General features: G+C 45.4%; 1 protein-coding gene across 1 annotated transcript; it reads right to left on the bottom strand.

The window, feature by feature from the left end:
- Positions 1-6210: 6210 nt before the first annotated feature.
- Positions 6211-12266, bottom strand: LOC116825196 (CD160 antigen-like). Its single transcript, XM_075061977.1, has 5 exons — positions 12214-12266; positions 11952-12045; positions 10461-10802; positions 8293-8438; positions 6211-7521 (listed from the first exon to the last, which is right to left on the bottom strand). Exons 2-4 carry the CDS (start codon positions 12040-12042, stop codon positions 8296-8298), a joined length of 576 nt encoding a protein of 191 aa, XP_074918078.1. The 5' UTR covers positions 12043-12045; positions 12214-12266; the 3' UTR covers positions 6211-7521; positions 8293-8295.
- Between the last annotated feature and the right edge of the window lie 7231 nt (positions 12267-19497).

Genomic DNA, 19497 nt, shown 5'->3' with positions numbered 1-19497 from the left:
AGTCAATGTCTTCATAAATGAGTTGGATAATGGCCTAGAGAGTACACAAAGTTTGTAGATGAAACCAAGCTAGGAGGAGTTACAAGTGCTTTGGAGGACAGGATTAGAATTAAAAAATAATCTGGACAAACTGAAGAAATGGTGTGAAATAAACAGAATGAAATTCGATAAGAAATTCAAAGGACTACACTTAGGAAGGAACGATCAACTGACAAATCCAAAATGGGAAATGGCTGCCTAAGAAGGAGTATTGTGAAAAAGAATCTGGGGGTTATAATGGATCACAAACTAAATGAGAGTCAACAAAGGTCATACTGTCACAAAAAAAGTGACCACATCCCAGAACGCTGTTAACAGGAGTGTTGTAAGACAGACAAGTAGTAATTCTCCCACTATACTCAGCACTGATAAGGCTTCAGTGGGAGCACTGTTTTCAGTTCTGGGTGCCATACTTCAGGAAAGATGTGGACAAACTGAAAACAGTCCAGAGGAGAGACTGGGGGAAAAAAAAAGTTGGCTTGTTTCATATGGAGTAGAAAAAATTGAGAGGGGACATGATAACTCTTCACGTACATAAGAGGTTGTTATAAAAGAGGGTGACGAATTGTTCTTTTTGTCCACTGAGCACAGAACAAGAAGAAATGGGCTTAAATTGCAGCAAGGGAGGTTTAGGTTGGACATTAGGAAAAACTTCCTAGCAGTAAGGGTGGTTAAGCACTGGAACAAATTACCTAGGGAGCTTGTGGAATCTCCGTCACTGGAGATTTTTAAGAACAGGTTAGACAAACAACTATCAGAGATGGTCTGCATAATACTTGGTCTTGCCTCAGTGCAGGGGACTGGACTAGTTGACCTATTGATTTCACACCAGTTCTACATTTCTGTGAGTCTGTGAAAAGCAGAGACAGGGTCAGAGAAAAGGGGAGAAACAAAGGTAAAGAGAACAAGAAATGATAAGCAGAAAAGAACATAGAGAGCAAATGCACAGGGAAGAAGCTAGCAGTAGCTGGGCTGGGTAACTGGAGCAGAGCTAGGACTGAGGATATCCATCTGCCAAAGCATCATAAGGGGAGACTCCACGAGCAAAAGGTTAGGAACCATCAATTTAAACTGAAAGCTCTTCAGGGCAGCTACTTTTTATTTACCTATACAGCATCCAAAGTACACATTAGGAAAATAATAATGGAACACTGGCATCTAGACCCCTGTAAACGGGTCAGGACTCACCACCCAGCACCTCCTGCTGGTAACTCTGGGAATTAGCTTGACTCCAGTGGAGCGCCCCCTCCTAGTGGTGTCCCATCCGTTTTTCTGCCCTCCATTGGCGTCTCTGGACCCACGTTGCTCCCTGCTCGGCGGTGTCCACTTCGAGGCCACTGCCCTCCGGCAATGCCCCTTAGTCCATCTGCACCCCCTTCCGGGGATCGATCGTCAGCAGTCCTCCAGTCCAGCCTTCATGTGCAACCACTCGCCCTCAGAGTCTAATCCCTATTGGCAGGGATCTGGCTTGGTCTACAATGGTCACTCCCTACAGCCAATGGCTGGATGTACTGCAAGGAGAAGTGGGGGGGGTGCAGACCCAGGCCCGCCTTCTACTCTAGGTCCCAACCCAGGGACCCTCTGGCATCAGCCTCGCTGTCCTTCTCCTTGTCCCCTCCTCAATCTGTTTCCCTGAGCCGCTTCCCCTACGGCCCCTTGCACCCGCTAGGCCCTTCCCCTCAGGGCCTGCAGCCTGGCAGCTAGGGGCTAGAGCCTTCTAGCCTCTCCGAGCCTACCCAGCACTGCACTGTCCACAGTGCTAGTCTCCCCTTTAGAGACTGACCTTCTCCCTTCAAAGGTCTGGGACAGACTGACTACTTCGGCTCTGGGCAGCCTTTATATACATCTAAGCCCGGCCCTGATTGGCTGTCTACAATCTAGGCCCTGACTGGTTCCCCATAAGCCCTTTTCTAATTGGCTCCCTGTCTGCACAGGCCTCCTGGCCTGCCACAGCCCACTCTCACAGGGAGTGGGGCAGTGCGCCCCACTACAACCCCAAATTGTAAGGACTCCTGCACCCAGTCAGAAACAGCTGCAGCAGGCAAGGAGTGGTAGGTAAAAAGCAGTAAGTGCTTTGCCTCACAGATGACTGCTGTTGCCTATCACCTGCTGCTAGAATACCAGAATTTAGCACCAGTCAGGGAAGGAGAAGAGGCATAGCCTGTACAACTCCTTCCCCTGTTCTGATCCACTCATATGAGGTCACTTTCTTCCCTCCTCATCCTATCCCCCATGAGAATAGCTTTCAGCCCATTGTTGCTGGCTAGCTGTCTTCCACAGACAACAAGGACAGGAGAGGCACCATGAATGCAGTTCTCTTCCCCCAGTGATTCATGTTCTATCAGTATCCCATCATGCTGTGCAAGTGACCTGAGAGAGAGGTGACAGCAAAGAGCAACCCTAGCCTGCACAGCACCTCAACCAAGAGGGCTTGCTGAATGCAGTGTTGGCTACCTTGATGAAGTGAGGGCAGAGGGTGAGTGCAACAGCTACCTGACAACTCAGAAGGGAGAGGATCAATTTCCCCCAGCTTCTGAGACAAGGGCAAGACTGCTGATGGCAAACAGTAAGTGTAAATGTGTTCCCTGTGGTGCTGGCTGACCAGAGATGAGCGCAATTAGGCCGGTACCAGTTGGCTCCAGAAAACAGAACAGTGTATAGCCTAAGGTGGGCCATATGGGTGGGAGAGAGGCAGTCTGTATAGCAGAGGAGGACAAGTCTGTCAGGGAGCAGGAGGGCAACATGTGCAGCTAAGCTTTGCGGGGGGAGGGGAGCAGAGCAAGTTTGGGGGATGTTCTGAGTGGATCCTGAAATTTTGGCTCTGCTACCTAGTCATCTTTAATCCACCATTGCCCTCCGCTTCAGGGACTAGAGCTCTGTGCTTTAGAGGCAGATCAGCAAGTCTCTTTAAGGGGAACCCCTGCCTGTTGGAGATAAGTTATGCTGGAGACTAACTTAGAAACACCAGGAGCCAGCTGCAGTGTAAGGCTGACCAGTGTACAGCATCACACTCCAGTGGATGTACATATAATTCCCCTGGGCCTGCACTAGTTATACCAAGATACCCACACTATCTTCCTTACACTTGGGGCTATGGATCCAGTGAACAGGCCCTCATTTGATGGCAGGCCAACTCTCCCATCATGCAAGAGCATTAGATTTAAAAAAAGAGCTGTATTTCATGTATGTGTATACCTCGGTATGTGGGCATCATGAATCAGATTGGTTGGTATTGTGAGAACTTTTCTGTGAAGATCCCAGAACTCTATAGGAGAAGCCTTAAAATATACTATCAAGCCCAGAATGGCCAAGAGGCACCTGCTCTAGTGCACAAAGCCTAGAAAAGGAAACATGGCTGTAGTAGGACTGCTGCTTACTGAGCTTCCATTCTGGTCAGGGGTGTCTCTGCAGGCTCCCATCCTTTGTTTTTCCTCTGTTCAGGGCTTTCTCCAGTTAACAGTGCCCTGCATGGGGCTAGTTTAATATCACAACCAGTTTACAACAATCTACAGCCTCAAACTAAAATCCATTCTAGCAACACAAAGAAAAGTCTATACTTGCTCTGGGCTGTTCTCAGCTTCAGGGCCCATCTTCCACCCTAGTCCAATCTCTCAACCAGTCCTCCCTCACTGGGGCTCTGATATCCAGTCCCAAAGACAGGCAGGTTTTTCTGCCCCTCAGAAGCCTGCTGCTCACTTGGGTAACCCTCCAAACTCTCTGCAATCATGATTCTACCAGAATTCTTTTTTCTCACTGAGTTTTCCCCTTTTGCTGCAGCCACCTCTGCTCTTCATGGGGAATTGCTTGATTCCCCTCAGGTGGGGTTCATTCTGTAATCAGGTCTGACTCAGCCCCAGGCTCACCAGCCCACAGGAGAAGCCACCCTGCTACAGTAGTGCAGAGACAATAGAATCATACATTATTTGGGTTGGAAGGGACCTCAAGAGATCATCTAGTCCAACCTGCTGCTCAAAGGACCAATCCCCAAATGGCCCCCTCAAGGATTGAACTCACAACCCTTGGTTTAGCAGGCTAATGCTCAAACCACTGAGCTCTCCCTCCCCCCAGTGCAAAGGTCCTCCAGAATAACCTGTTGAGGTGTGGATGCTTGTATATGATGAATTAAAATGAGCTCTTCGGACTTTTTGAACAGTTGCCTCTTTATCAAATGTCTGAATTGTGTGTGATTGTTACACTGTGTATTGTTATGGCTCGCTTCTGAGGAGACACTGCTGTATGTTGCTGCAACTGCCGAACAGCCAAAAAGATATAAATTTGGATCACTGAGAGGTATTAGCAGAACTTTTGAACTATGCTTGCTTCTGGCAAGCCACTTTTAATAACACAGTTACCTACATTATAGCTCTGTTTAAATTGTGCTGTAACTTTAAATGATGGTGCCTTCTCTGATCTCTGCATGAGAGAGCCACTGAGGTTTAACAAAGGTCTCCCAACTGTTTTGAAACTCTCACCCATAATCTCCAGACTCATTATCCTAATGCTTATCAGTTTACTCAACTAAGAGACAGAGAGGGGTCACTAACCAAAACTCTGTGTCCCCCAGCCAGTTCTGTCTAGAAATCCTCCAGCAGAATTAGGTACTATCAGCATGAGGTAGCTTGGCCAACGGTACAGCTGATCAGAAAAATAGATTCTTTTCCATTAAAAATTTCAACTTTTCAGCCAAAGTGAGTGAGTGTGTGCATGTGTATATGTGTGTGTAGCTGGGGGGAGATAGTGTTTGTCTTGCTTTTGAATAAGTTGAAATTTTCCACTGAAAATTTCATTAATTCAAAAGTTCAGTTTTCTATTGAAAAACTGTTTTGATGGAAAAATTTTAACCAGCAGTAGCCAACAATCCAAATGTGTCCCCCTGCCACCATCCTGGAAATATAGCAATATCTTAACTGCCCCTCACTCAAAACTGCCATTTTCTCTGTGCTCAGAAGATCTCAAAGTCACAGCTCCTACTGGTACAGTATCCTGGACCCTCACAGTGCTCTGTGCAGCACCACTGATCTGAGGAGTACTTGCTGCTGGTTGGCAGAGGCTGAGCAAAGGAATGATACTGTGATCTCCTTGGGGCAGAGATGAAAGAAGACTGTGTTGGTGTGACATGTCACCTTAACTCTTGGTTTGCCAACGGTTGAGCTTTGAGAATCAAACCCTCCCATGCTAGAAGGGCACTGGGAGCACAGGGCTATAGAGAGTCTATAGCCTTAACTGCATGGTAGAGGTTTTTTGCATGTAAATATCTAGACCTATCTGGGACCCCACTTTTTGTCAGTATTGGCCATATAAATAACATATAGCTATTCCATAGAAACAGGAATCACACTGAGTGTAGCTTAACTGAGGAATACGTTCTGTTTCTTCCAAGCCATCCTGGAAACATACACTCAACTCTTTCTTCCAGTACAGAAGTACCGCATGGTCTCCTATTAGCTATGGCCCTGCTGTGATCAAGGGTTGTGCATTTTACTGAACGGATTATATATAGCCTGGGGATTGTAGGTTGCAACAACTTGTCTTGTAGCTGCTGTATATGAAAAGACTTATTCCTTGTATGTTGTATAGAATATAGAAACTCAAGAGAGTTCAAAGAGATTTTAGCTTCTTAAGTAAAGTGCATCTCTCTGTGGGTAGAATCCTTACTTTCTCTTCCAATGCCTGGCAAAGTTTAAAATATGAGAGTTCTCCTTAGTCTCTTTATTTAATTGCTACTTATATATTCACCACTAGATGGAAGTATAGCTACATCATACTACAGAAATAGCATCGTGTTCCTGTGTGTAACTGTACAGAGTGCTGTCTGCTGAATAACAGTCCTAAAAACACCTCAGCGGAGCTTGAGTCATTTTAGTGGAACCCAAACCACAGCATCACAGAGTGTTCTTCCTACCCAACATGCCTGATGAAACACACATGCTGTAGGCTGCCTCTGCAAAGTGAGGATGCCCTTTGAGCACCAGCTTCTATCAGCCATAAACAAACACTTTATTATGTCAACAACTCAGATGGAGCATTTAATGTCAGGTTAACATTGGTTCCCTGTGACAAAAGGAATTACAGAGTATACATAAAAAGAACAGCCCTTCAGAGCTGATAAATAACTAGGATAATTCTCAGTGATAAATAGGGAGATAGACATATGACTTATGTATTTTATTCATTTATAGGATAATTCTCTGCCTTTACATTCCATGCAGCACACACAACTATTACAACATGGCATAGGTCAGAAATGCTTATCAAACACTAGCATCAGGGCAGCTACTCATGGACTTTGAAACAAAGATATCAAGAGGCATCATGCTCACGAGTGTGCCAACAGATATAAACATCACGGTTTTCCACGTAGATTTGATAGCAAACATTGTGTCTAAAAGGAGCTCTCTATTCCCCCCAAAGCAGATTTATAGAATTATGTCTGCAAAAAAGCCATCTGTTTTTAAAAGCATACAGTCAAGATAAAATACTGCATTTAAAAATCCTACAATTACTAAAACTGAAGAAATTTAAAAAATAATTTGCACATTTATGGTCTCTCCTTATAGAACATTCTATTTAACCTTTAGTCTTGAAATCTTTAGTCATTTTCAAGTTCTCATGCACTATCCCACTGATGCTGTGCTTAGAGTTACAGTTATTACTTAGCTATTTCCGGTAATACCCACAGTGTGCTAGTTTTTCAAACAGAGAAGGGGGTGTGACCTCTGCTCTGAGAAGCCCACAATGTACACATGGGGGATGTTCAATTGCTCCCCAAAGAAGTTGTAACTGAAATGTAAAAAGACTTATATTGTTCCCTCTTCCTACACACATACAGACACAATTTTGGGCCTAGACTAACAAACAAGTATCTAGGAGCTAATCCCTAGAGGGCCCCTCTTTCCAATTCTCCAAACTGACCTGCAGTATAAATCCAATTGGAATCCATCCTAAAGCTATAAAAGCTGCAAAACCCTGTTTACAGAATTCTACCTCCCACTGCTGGGGATTAGATAAGAGCTTCTAGCACCCTTAAAGCAACCCAGAGAGAGTAGGTGGTAGAACAGAACATGGTAGAAGACAATGCAAATGAAATAATGGCCACAGGAGAGCAGCACTGTGGAATCTTTCTTTAAAGAGGGAGTGTAGCAGGTTGAGGCAATGAGTACTAGAAGATCTCTCTGGATAGGTCCAGAAAGAAGACATGGAAAGAAATCTCTTCCTGCCTTTTAAATGCTCTACACTGAGAAATCCATCCTCAATTATAGTGGAGACAAAACACACAAAACTGACACAAGAGACTACAGAATTTTACTTCTAATGCTGATGAGTGTGAGAGTCCCTCTGTCTGACAAGGGGGTGTTGATGCGTTAACCAGTAGTGTAGGAAACAATAAATAATCCTGCAGAGCTGGCGTCCAGGTGCTCAGACATTAAGCCGCTGAAAATCCTTCTTCGGGAATAGTGTTCCATGAAACACTGAAATGCAGTCCTGTGCAATACAATGAATTTGCTATTACAACTTTAGACAAGTTTAGTCTGTTAACTTTTACTCTGCTGTTTAGAGGAATCTGCCCAAGGACCAGAAACCATAACTTCATCACATATGCCCTAAGAAATAAAAACAACTAGCTGTCCATTAATGAGTCAAGTGCTATGTCCACATTAACGAGGCATAAGCTTGTCCAAATACAGACCAGCATCAGTCCCCAAAAGCCATCCCAGAGTTCATGCTGAAGGATCATCACGGCCCTAAGACGGCCATCTCATTTTTAAATTAACTAAATGGGTTCACACTCAATATTTGTTTGCACAATGACTCAGGTCACATTACCACATATCAGGGCTGCCTGCGAATCCCCAGGGGCTTATGACCACATATAACAGGCAGCACTTAGAGCCCACAAGTCAAATCAGCTCTGAAGCCACGCGGCCTGCTTCATACAAGAAGTCAGAAAACCACAGATGTCACTGTTACTGCCAGCAGAAGACCAAGCTTGGAGCAGTGGCACCTTGTGCCAACCCCATGAAAGCACAGCATTACTACTAGCAGGATTCACTCTGCCTTCCTGGATGGGGACTCTAGTCCATTAACCTCTATGGTATGGCAGTGATGGGAGATGAAGGATTCTACAAAACAGCAGTTTTCTCAAGAAAAAGGAAAACAGGGTCATTCTGAAAATCTGTGTGGCTCTACTATGATCTTAGAGGATGGAAGATCACAGGATCTCTCTCCAGAGAGAATGTATACATCTTTTCCTACCTTTTAAGAAAGGGGCAGCCAGAGTATCACGATCAGTGCCCATGTCTTTTCCAGCCAGGAATCCATCCTTGGAGATTTGCTGCCTTGGGAGATAGCCTCTGGACTCCTTGTGGTGTTCAAAGAACTCATAAGGTTTAATTCTTCTGCTACAAGCATGAACAAAGTGCAGGTAAGTAAAAACATTTGGCAGAACTGTCTCTCTGTAAACTCAAACCACAGCGGCTTTCTTAAGCCACAGAGAAGGCAGCTAAAGAAAAAAAAAATGAAAAGTGAGTTGAAACATTTTAGAGAAAGCTCCAGGCAGCATGAAAGGGAAAACACGGTGAATGGGAATATACTTTTGATGCATTGTTAACAATTAGGCTGGGTGAACAGCTTGGAAAGAACATGAACCTGCTCCTCCCAGTCAGAGTAGCACAGATGGGACTCTGGCAGGCTCCAATGTAACACCACGCTGGGGTGTTACGATGCTGCACTGCATTGTGAAGATGATGCATAAGAACTGGTGAGGTGACTCCAGCGTGATCGAGTTCAGGTTTGGTCACCGCTTTTAGCAACTGTGGTCCACAGCTCACTCATGATGTGTACAGGTGGGGGTTAGGTGATGGGGAGAGCAAAAGCAAGCATAAAATAATAGTGTGGTTGCAAGGCAAATCATTTCTTTGTGTAAGTGAAAAGAAGTGGGGCCAACTGATGATGGCAGGTCTGGGGAGCTGGAATCAGAGTCTGGAACACAGGAGAGTGACGCTCAAGTGGAAAGAGAGTCATTTAGAGGCAGAATAGCATGTTATTTTATTTGTGGACAAGGCGGTGGAACAGAGAATGTCTGGACTAGGGAACTGCTTAGATTCACAGAGGCAATAGCTTTGGCACTGCCAAAATGCACAGCAAGTGACCAAGCATGGGCACAATGTCAAACACACACATGCTCCACATCTGTCTGGCCCTCCTCCCTCAAGCTGCAGCATAAGAGTCCACATATGGTATTGCCTGTACTCAAGGGTATATCCCACTGGCTACTGCTCATGATATGAATGATTCCTCCAGGCCTGTGCTTCTGCATGCTCCCCTTTCTCTGACTTCCCTGCTGGCTTATTAGCTGGGCAAACCTGCCCTGAACTTCTGGAGAATTTCCCAAACGGCACTTGCTCGACAGCTGGGTTTTCAGCCACTCTCCTCTGTCAGGCTCAGGAGCACTCTGTATCCAGCACAGGGATGTATTGATCTCCCAGTTTTGTGTTAGGAGTGACTTTACCCCTAGGAGATACTGGCAGGGACTTGAGAAGGTTCAGGGGAAGGGATGATCCTTTCCTTTAGTGCACTGAGCAGGGGTCATTTGGTAGCTCAGATGAGAACAGATTGCATGATCAACCAAGAGGATTCAGGGGGGAGGTGGCAGGGACCCTGGTGTTTCTCAGCCCTTCCTGTTCTTTCTCTATGCAATACTTTTTGCTTATTCAAGTGAAACGGAAAAGTATTTCAGCTCTGTGAGAAGTAGCTCAGCAGTGCTGGCCCTGACCTTGTGAGCCCCATCTCTGTAAGCACCGACCATCACAAAATCTACATTCACCTCAAGGCACCTATGGGCGATCCTCACCCACAGCACTAATGATTCCACGCTCATATACACCCAGTCATCAATTTAAAGCATTTCTTTGCCACATGTTAATTTATCAGGTTCTGTGGTTAAAAATAGGAGCAAGTACTAGGCGAGCCAGTGTGGGAGTGAACTTTGCCTCTGAGTTAAAGACTGGCAGCACCTCACTCTAACACTCTTCTCATCATGCCCTTGTTCTCCCCCTATAATTACCTACAAAAACTGGTTTGGTACCCAAAATGCAAAGCATGCTGGAGACAGCTCCTACCCCAGCCAATCTCAAATTCAAGAACACCTCAATTATCACATTCCTGTTGCACATCCAGTGAGCCAAACTGGAGAGACAATTAAAAAGCCTTCAACTGATTCCAAGTGTCACAATATGGCAATGCTATATCATGAGGTGACATTAGTGTGTGATATCATTGCATCAGGATGAGATAATGCAATTCATTGACATTTTTTTTTAATCATACAAAGACAAATGTAAAGGACAAGAATGTGTTGCATTTGCCCCTCTTACCTCTAGCACCTCCCTTCCCAAACAAACCTTAAAGCTACCACTGCTTACCTGTTACTTTCACTCGGATGTAGTGACCGATAGCAGTCTGGTTATTTGCACTGGCTCTGCACTGGTAACTACCGCTGTCTGAAAGGCTGATATTATGAATCTGCAGGAGCAGAGACAAGCTGACCCTTGCTTGAGGATTTAAGCTCTTTGTTGATAGCAAGTGTTCCAGCTCTTTGCCAACCCTAGCGCAGCTGTTCTGATTTTCCACCAGTTTACACCAGTAGGCCTTCAGATCTGAAGACTGTTTCTGTTCATGCCACATTGTGCAATTCAAGGTGAGGGGATCTCCTTCTTTAAGGATAAGGATGGTTGATGGGTAAATGATTTCAAGCATGTCACATCCTGGGGAGCAAGAGAGCAGACCCATTAACTGGAGAGGCTATTGTATGAGCATTAACCTGCCTAGTATCTTTCAGGTCACTTGTAAACTCTTGGGGCAGAGATTGTCTCATACTCTGCATGTACAGTGCTTAGCACAAGGAGGCCCTGACCTCGGTTAATGGCTCCAGGTGCTGTTGTAATACAAACAATTAATAATTTGGCTTTTCTCATAACCTCAGTGTTTCTTGGCAGCCCTTCTGCGGAACTGTGTGAGGAGGGATATCACGGTATCCCCCACCTATCTTCTACACAGTCTAGGGCATGCAGGTTGGCCAAATATTTTCTGCCAAGGAGAGCATCAACAGAAAATCGGGTTTGATAAATGTCAGCGTTTCTCAAAAAAAGTTTACTTTCATTAGAAAACCTAAAAGCCCGACGTTTTCAATGTTCAGTAGTTTGATTGAAAACTTTTGTTTGTTTGTTTTTTTCAAAAGAACAATCACAATACTTCACTGGAAAATGAAACCTTTTTCTAGCCAGCTCTAGATATTCCTCCTTCTGAGGTCAGAGTTCAGCTTATTTCTCAGGTTATGTCCACACTGCAAGTGAAAGGTGTGATTGTAGAATGGATAGGCAAACCCACCTTAACTTTAATCTAGCCAACATGGGTAACAATAGCAGTGTAGATGTGGGGACACAGCTTCAGCAGAGGCTAGCAACCCAGGGTCCCTGGAGGGCTTATACTCTCCTTGCTGGCTAGTGCTTAAGCCTGTGCCCCCCATGCCTACCCTGCTATCATAGATTAAAGCTAGCACGGGTATAGAGCTACAATCACACCTTTCACTTGCCATGGACACACACCCTCAGTCACTGTACCAGTGAGCTAAATTTACCAACGGAGAAGACATGAGGAGACAAACATGATTCAGAGTCTGTCTAGGAAGGGTACTGAGATACACTCCTCCTTTCCCATTCCCCAGACAGCTTCTCTCTTCAGTATAGAAAACTAACTTCTAGACTGGTCTTGAAAAATGACGGCAACATGCTATGTCTTGCCTGGCTTGGTCTTACCTGTAGAGCCATAGCGGATACAAAATTTGTATCCGCATCCAAGCCGTGATCTGCAAACATGGTCCATGGATATCCTCAGATTTGCAGGGCTCTACTTACCTGCAGCTTTTATTCCGAATGCTGCCCACAGGAGAGCCACAATAAGGCTGCTTCTTCCACGCCCCATCAGCCAACCCCTGATCCTCCTCATTTTCTGGAATACCGTCAGATTGAAATCTCAGACAATTATCAGCAGACCCCTTTCCTCTCATAGCAAAAAAAGAGCATTAGAAGCCTCTTCTGCCTCTTATGAGCTGCCAGGAAAGTACAAGCCTTCCCACACTAGTTACATGCGCACTGGTTAAAGCACCCTGCCACTTACCCTCACTTGAAGAGACACCACAGTGCAGAAATCTTCTTAAAGAGACAGAAGACCATTAACACTCACACATGCATGCAGAAAATCACACCTCCCTAGAACGGAGCAAAATAATCAGTGGTTTTAATGACCTTTAAGAAATTCTCAAGTATTCAACCATATTCTCTGTAGCTTCTCTTCCTTTTCAGCATGGCTTGGTACCAGCCATTTTTATCAAATTACTTATATAGCTTGTTGAAAAGGAGCTGTGAACCCCCAGCAAAATGTCTTTAGAAATAAAAAAATCCCAGTTTACTCCATCTCATTCATTATCATTTAGGATAGAAGGCAGACTTCCTTTTTCCACATTTATGAACTTCAACGTCCTGAGTATGAAATTTTGACTTAAGTGCTATTGTTTTCATATTCTGGGGGCTTCAGGGAGTGAGGGAGGAAGAAAGAGAACTAAAAATGATTAGAGCTGTCAAGCGATTAAAAAAATTAATGGCTATTAATTGCATGATTAATCACACTTTTAAACAATAATAGAATGCAATTTATTTAAATATTTTCATTATTTTAAATATTTTCAAATATACTGATTTCAATTACTACAGAATACAAGGTGTACAGGACTCACTTTATATTTTTAATTACAAATATTTGTACTGTAAAAAACGAAATAAATAGTATTTTTCAATTCACCTAATACAAATGAATCTCTTTATCATAAAAGTTGAACCTACAAATGTAGAATTATCTACAATAAATAACTGCATTAAAAAATAAACAATGTAAAATTTTAGAGCCTGCAAGTCCACTCAGTCCTACTTCTTGTTCAGCCAATCGCTAAGACAAGTTTGTTTACATTTGCAGGAGAGAATGCTGCCCACTTCTTACTTACAATGTCACCTGAAAGTGAGAACAGGTGTTGGCATGACACTGTTGTAGCCAGTGTCGCAAGATATTTACGTGCCAGGTGCGCTAAAGATTCATATGTCCCTTCATATTTCAACCATCATTCCAGAGGACATGCGTCCATGCTCATGACGGGTTCTGATCAATAACAATCTAAAGTAGTGCAGACAGACACATTTTCATTTTCATCATCTGACTCAGATGCCACAAGCAGAAGGTTGATTTTTTTTGGTGGTTCAGGTTCTGTAGTTTCTGCATCAGAGTGTTGCTCTTTTAAGACTTCTGAAAGCATGCTCCACACCTCGTCCCTCTCAGATTTTGGACAGTACTTCAGATTCTTAAACCTTGTGTTGGTTAGAAATTTCACACTGATTCCTTCTTTGTGTTTTGTGAAATCTTCAGTGAAAGTGTTCTTAAAATGAACTAGATGTGCTGCGTCATCATCTGAGACTGCTATAACAAGAAATGTACAGCAGAATGCGGGTAAAACAGAGTAGGGGACATACAATTCTCCCCCAGTGAGTTCAGTCACAAAAAAATAATGCATTAATTAAATTTAACAATCATCATCAGCATAGAAGCATGTCCTCTGGAATGGTGGCTGAAGCATGAAGGGGCATACGATTGTTCAGTGTATCTGGCCCGTAAATACCTTGCAATGCCAGCTACAAAAGTGCCAGGCAAATGCCTGTTTTCACTCTCCGGTGACATTGTAAATAAAAAGAGGGCAGCATTATCTCCTGTAAATGTAAACAAACTTGTTTGTCTTAGCGATTGACTGAACAAGAAGTAGGACTGAGTGGACTTGTAAATCTTCAGAGCCTACATTGTTTTGTTTTTGAGTGCAGTTATGTAACAAAAAAAAATCTACATTTGTAAGTTGCACTTTCAAGACAAAGAGATTGCACTACAGTACTTGTATGCAGTGAATTGAAAAATATTATTTCTTTGGTTTATTATTTCTCAGTGCAAATATCTGTAATAAAAAGTAATATGTACTTTGATTTCACTTACAATATAGAATACTATATGAAAATTTAGAAAAACATTCAAAATATTTCATAAATTTCAATTGTATTCTATTGTTTAACAGTGCAATTAAAACTGCGATTAATCAGAATTAATTTTTTTTAATTGTGATTAATTTTTTTGAGTTAATCATGAGAGTTAACTGCAATTAATCGACAGCCCTAAAAATTGTATGTACCAAATATAGGGTACCCATTTGCATCAGCCTAATGTTGAGGGATACTAGGCCTCTGATCCCTAATACAGAACATATGCTTCTCTTCTAGCTAGGAAAATATAGATGTCTTTTTAAAAGATTCTATCGCCTACTACAGAAAAAAGACAAGGGTTTAAATAATATAGAAAAAGTTTTCTGAATCTAAAACCTAGTTAGAGAAATGTGTGAAATCTTGAACTCTGAGTTCACTCATCTCTTCTGATTAGCAACACCCTCTTCTAGAAGCAAGGATGAGCACATCTCAAGAAGTTCTGAGGTTTGGTATGGAAAAGTATCCAGAAGTGGAGATTTCCCTCCCCCTAACAGGCTCGAAAAGCCATATACAAGAACAAAACCAGGCTGGGAAACTTGGCTTTCATAAGTATGCTAGAACTAATAATTTCCAGTTGAGCTAGAAACATGGCAAGAACAGCTCCTCTCTCAGTATATTTCAGCTCTTCTGCTCTTGATTAGAACCAGGGTGAACAGAGAGGTGTGAAAATGACAATCATGTATCCAAAGCCCAGAGAAGTTTCCATGATGCAAAGGTTTGGGGTAATTCCTACATTACCCAAACCACCTCGCATATCCCTAACTAATTCTAATGGTCCCAACTCAGTAACGATGCACTCCTTGCAAGGGCCATCATTGTCTTTGTGTGTCAGAGGTTCTTTTTTTTTGTTTTTTTTACTGTAGATGCTAAGTAGTAGAGTAATTCCAATCTCATCTTCTTCACTAAGAATTGGCTCAGTGCAGTTTAAACTGTCTGATGGCCCAGGTAACATTTTACAAATATTAAATTAATTTTAGTTACAGAGCATAAAAAGAGAGTTGCTCTTTCAATAGCTTTTTAAAAGGTGGTGGTGAATGTGTATGTGTGGGGAGGTAGGGGGGTATCAGTAATTCACAAAGGCAATCAAGACCATAGACTGTATTAGCAGAGGGTAGGTCAGCCTCCCATACTCATTCAGAGTATGAGGGCTTGGCTACACTTGCAGGTGTGCAGTGCTGGGAGTTACAGCTGTCTTGGGAAAGCGCTGGAGTGTGGCCACACTGACAGCTACCAGCGCTGCAGTGTGGCCACATTTGCAGCGGTGTTGGGAGTGGTGCATTATGGGCAGCTATCGCACAGAGCACTTCGTCCCATTTTGGCACTGTGGGTTGTGGGAGGGTGCAGGTCATTCTGCTTCCTGTCCCAACGCCCTGTGATGCATTGCTTCACATCCCAGCAATCCCTGTTTTTAGGTAATAATTGGAGATATACCAATCTCCTAGAACTGGAAGGGACCTTGAAAGGTCATTGAGTCCAGCCCCCGCCTTCAGCTACAGGACTTTTTTGCCCCAGATCCCTAAGTGGCCCCTCAAGGATTGAACTCAAACCCTGAGTTTAGCAGGCCAATGCTTAACCACTGAGCTTCCCGCCCCCCTCCTTCCATGTTTGGCGCCATCTTGACTCTCTCAACACGTTTTCTGTGCAGCGCGATTTCTGTGGAAATGGAGGCCCGAACTTGCTGAGGGTATGCTGACGAGTCTCGCCAGCACATACATTTGGCAGTTGAGCTGTTCTTTCAGATCCAAAGTGATGAGGAGTCCAACGATGATAGCGAGTCGCCTGACGCTTATGACACGAAATTGCTTCCTGGCATTCATGAATGCTCAGCACCGTGGAACGCTGCTTTTGGGCTCGGGAAAAAAGCACTGAGTGGTGGGATCACATCGTCATGGAGTCTGGGATGCACGAGCATGGCTGCAGAACTTTGGATGAGAAAGCCACTTTCATGGGACTAGTGTGCTGAGCTCGCCCCACCCTGGCGGCGCAAGGACACAAGATTGAAAGCTGCCCTGCCGGTGAGAAGCGGGTGGCTTTATTGCATCTGGAAGCTGGCAATCCAGACACTACTGATCGTCGGAACCAGTTTGGAGTGGGAAAGTTGACTGTTGGAATTGTTTTGATGCAAGTTTGCAGGGCCATTATTGATTCTGCTAAGAAGAACCGTGACTCTGGGAACGTGCAGGACATTGTGGATGGCTTTGCAGAAATGGGTTCCCTACTGTGGAGAGCGATAGATGGGATGCATATTCCTATCCTGGCACCACCCATCTAGCTCCCAGTAGCGTTAATTGGAGGGGTATTTCTCTAGGTCTCCAGGCGCTTGTGGATCACCGTGGGCGTTTCATGACATTTACACAGGCTGGCCTGGAAGGTGCATGATGCACGCATCTTTCGGACACTGGTCTGTTCGGAAGCTGCAGGCAGGGACTTTTTTCCAGACTGAAGATCAAGATCACAGTAGGGGACGTCGAAATGCCCATTGTGATCCTTGGAGACCCCGCTTACCCCCGTTAATGCCTTGGCTCATGAAACCGTATACAGGAAGCTTGACAGGAGCAGCAAGGACCGGGTTCAACTACAGGCTGAGCCGGTGCCGAATGACTGTGGAGTGTGCTTTTGGCCGTTTAAAGGGCGCTGGCGATCTCTGTATGGGAAGCTAGACTTGGGGGAAAGCAGCATCCCTGCGGTTATATCCGCGTGCTGTACCCTCCATAATATTTGTGAAGGGAAGGGTGAAACATTCAGTCAGGCATGGACCTCTGAGGTTCAACGCCTGGAGGCTGAATTTGCACAGCCAGAGAGCAGGGCTACTAGAGAGGCCCAGCACAGGGCTTCAAGGATTAGGGATGCCTTGAGGGAGGAATTTGAGGCTGAAAACCAACAGTAATGTTTGGTGCCTTGCACGGGAGTGAAGTGCAGTGGTTACAATGTTAGTAGGAATCTGTTTTTCCTAAGCTGATTTGCAGTGCCTGTTTCTTTCCTGGGCTAAGGTATCTTTGACTTTCTGCAATAATAAAGACTGTTTTCAAAGCCAAGAATTCATTTATTGAAAAGAAAATAACTTTATTGACAGACACACAACATTTTGGGAACCTAAAAGGGCAGGGGGGTGGGGTGGGGAACTGTACAGTCACAGGTTGAATATGTCCTGTCTGGAGTGCTGTGCAATGACTGCTGCACTTCAGGATGCCTATACTGCATGGTGATGGGGGTTGAGTGCAGAGGGTAAGGGTCGTAGTTCTCAGGGCTGGTTGGGTGAACGTACAGGTGTTGGAGGCAGCTGGTGGTGGTAAGAACCTGGATGCTGGGGAAGGGGGTTTTGAGCTGACATTGGGGCACAAGGGAAAGAGCTTTGGGACGGGGGGGGGGCGGCGGTAGTGCTCTGCCTGCATGGCTACGAGCGCCTGGATAGAGTCCGCTTGGCGCGCCAGGATGCTTATCAGCTGCTTTGTGCTTTTCTTCCTGGCCGCTGCGTTTTTCTGGCGGATCCTGCTTTCCCTTTCCCTCCAGTCCTGCAGTTTTTGATTCTCTCTGGCAGAGTGATCCATAACTGCTTGCAGCAGTCTCTTTGCTTTTTCGTGCGCTTCTTCCGGAGGTTTTGGAGTCTTTGAGCTGTTGATAACACGGGCAGCTGAGAACTCAAGTTGCTTGTGGAAAGGCAAAAAAAGGCAACAGTTACAGAGGCAGCATTGTTGTTTATATCTCAGACAGTTATTCCCACACAGTGAAGGAGTTTACAGTCTTCACAATTTAGCATAATTTTCCCATACCAAAGAGAGCGCACATAACCCACAGGAGCCCCGAAATGGTGAGTAAGGGGGACTGATTGCTTCAGGGTGTACTGTGCTCGGGGTTTCTGTGCATTGGGGAAAGCAAACAGCTGCAGGGGGCACCTACACTGAACACTCTCCCAACATTTTCCACAGGAGTTGAATCCTGGAAGATATCTCGCTGCTGCGGGTCACCTGGGAAGGGGAATGAGGAGGGTCTTCTACAGCAATGCGGATTCCGCCCTGGCCCCTATGCAGCTTGCTGTGTGCCTGTGTGCAGCAATGGTCCCCCCACCTCGCGGCACAGTGGCGCGACGCGTTAGCCTGACTGGGACAAGGACCACAGTGGCTCTCCCAATAAACTTGCGCAAGCGCATTGCCCACGCTCTGGCTGAAACTTTTGAAGAGATTACCGAGGCCGATTACCGCGACGTGATAGACCACATCAATGGCTATTCCACATCTAGGCATGCATGCATGCATGCAGCCTAACCCTCCCTCCTCTCCCGAAACATTTCCATCCTGAAAATAAAAGCCGCTTACCGGGAACCCGCTCCTCTGTTTGTCCTCACCAAGTACCGGCTGCTGCGACTGGCTACCTTCCTCCTGGCTTGAGAAGAGCTCCTGGCTGCATGCCTCCTGGGACTCCGGGGTGTCTCCCCCCCACCCCAGTACCCTCACTCTCAGTTTCCTCCTCCCCCCTCCTCCTCCCCCTCCCCCCGCTCTGAAGTGTCCATCGTGGTCCTCGATTGGCGGTGGGGTCACCCCCAAGTATCGCGTCCAGCTCTTTGTAAAAACGGCAGGTCGTGGGGGCAGCACCAGAGCGGCGGTTTCCCTCACGGGCTTTGCAATAGGCACTCCGCAGCTCCTTCACTTTAACCCTGCACTGCAGCGCGTCCCGGTCATGGCCCTTTCCAGCATGGCCCTTGATATCTGCCCATAGGTATCGTAATTCCTACGGCTGGAGCGCAGCTGGGACTGCACAGCTTCCTCCCCCCAAACACTGATGAGGTCCAGCAACTCGCCATTGCTCCATGCTGGGGCTCGTTTGGCGCGTGGAGGCATGGTCACCTGAAAGATTCACTAATTGCACTCCACACTTGGCTGAGCAAACAGGAAGGGGATTTTTTAAATTCCTGGGGCATTTAAAGGGCGGGTCACCTGAGGCCAGGGCAGTAGAGTTCGAACTGATGAGCAGAGTGGCTGAGCAGGCATTCTGGGATACCTCTGAATACCTCTGGAGGCCAATAACAGTGCTTTTGGTGGCCACACTGGCGGAGCAGCGCTGAATCACCAGCGCTCCAGTCATTATTTCCCTGGCAGAGGTGGAGTACAGCCGGTGCTGTAGCCAGGGAGATACAGCGCTGTATGTGCCTTGCAAGTGTGGACGGTGAGTGAGTTGCAGCACTGTAAAGCCACCACCAGCGCTGCAACTCTCCAGTGTAGCCAAGCCCTGAGAAATAAAATCCTCTACTCAGCAAGGTAGTTTGCAACAGCAAACTAACTGTAAATGACTTTAATGCTGGTGAAGGCTACCAGATTGACAGCCCTTGAAACAGACA

This window comes from Chelonoidis abingdonii, chromosome 1 (genome assembly GCF_003597395.2).
Source record: "Chelonoidis abingdonii isolate Lonesome George chromosome 1, CheloAbing_2.0, whole genome shotgun sequence".
Classification (NCBI taxonomy): Eukaryota; Metazoa; Chordata; order Testudines; family Testudinidae; genus Chelonoidis; species Chelonoidis abingdonii.
This window is presented reverse-complemented; position numbering and strand designations above follow the sequence as displayed.

Coding starts and splice junctions, on each gene's coding strand:
- LOC116825196 (XM_075061977.1), bottom strand. CDS start 12,042: ATGAGGAGGATCAGGGGTTGGCTGATGGGGCGTGGAAGAAGCAGCCTT. Junction 10,803..11,951: donor ATTCGGAATAAAAGCTGCAG/GTAAGTAGAGCC, acceptor CTTGCTCCCCAG/GATGTGACATGCTTGAAATC. Junction 8,439..10,460: donor CATCCGAGTGAAAGTAACAG/GTAAGCAGTGGT, acceptor TCATGCTTGTAG/CAGAAGAATTAAACCTTATG.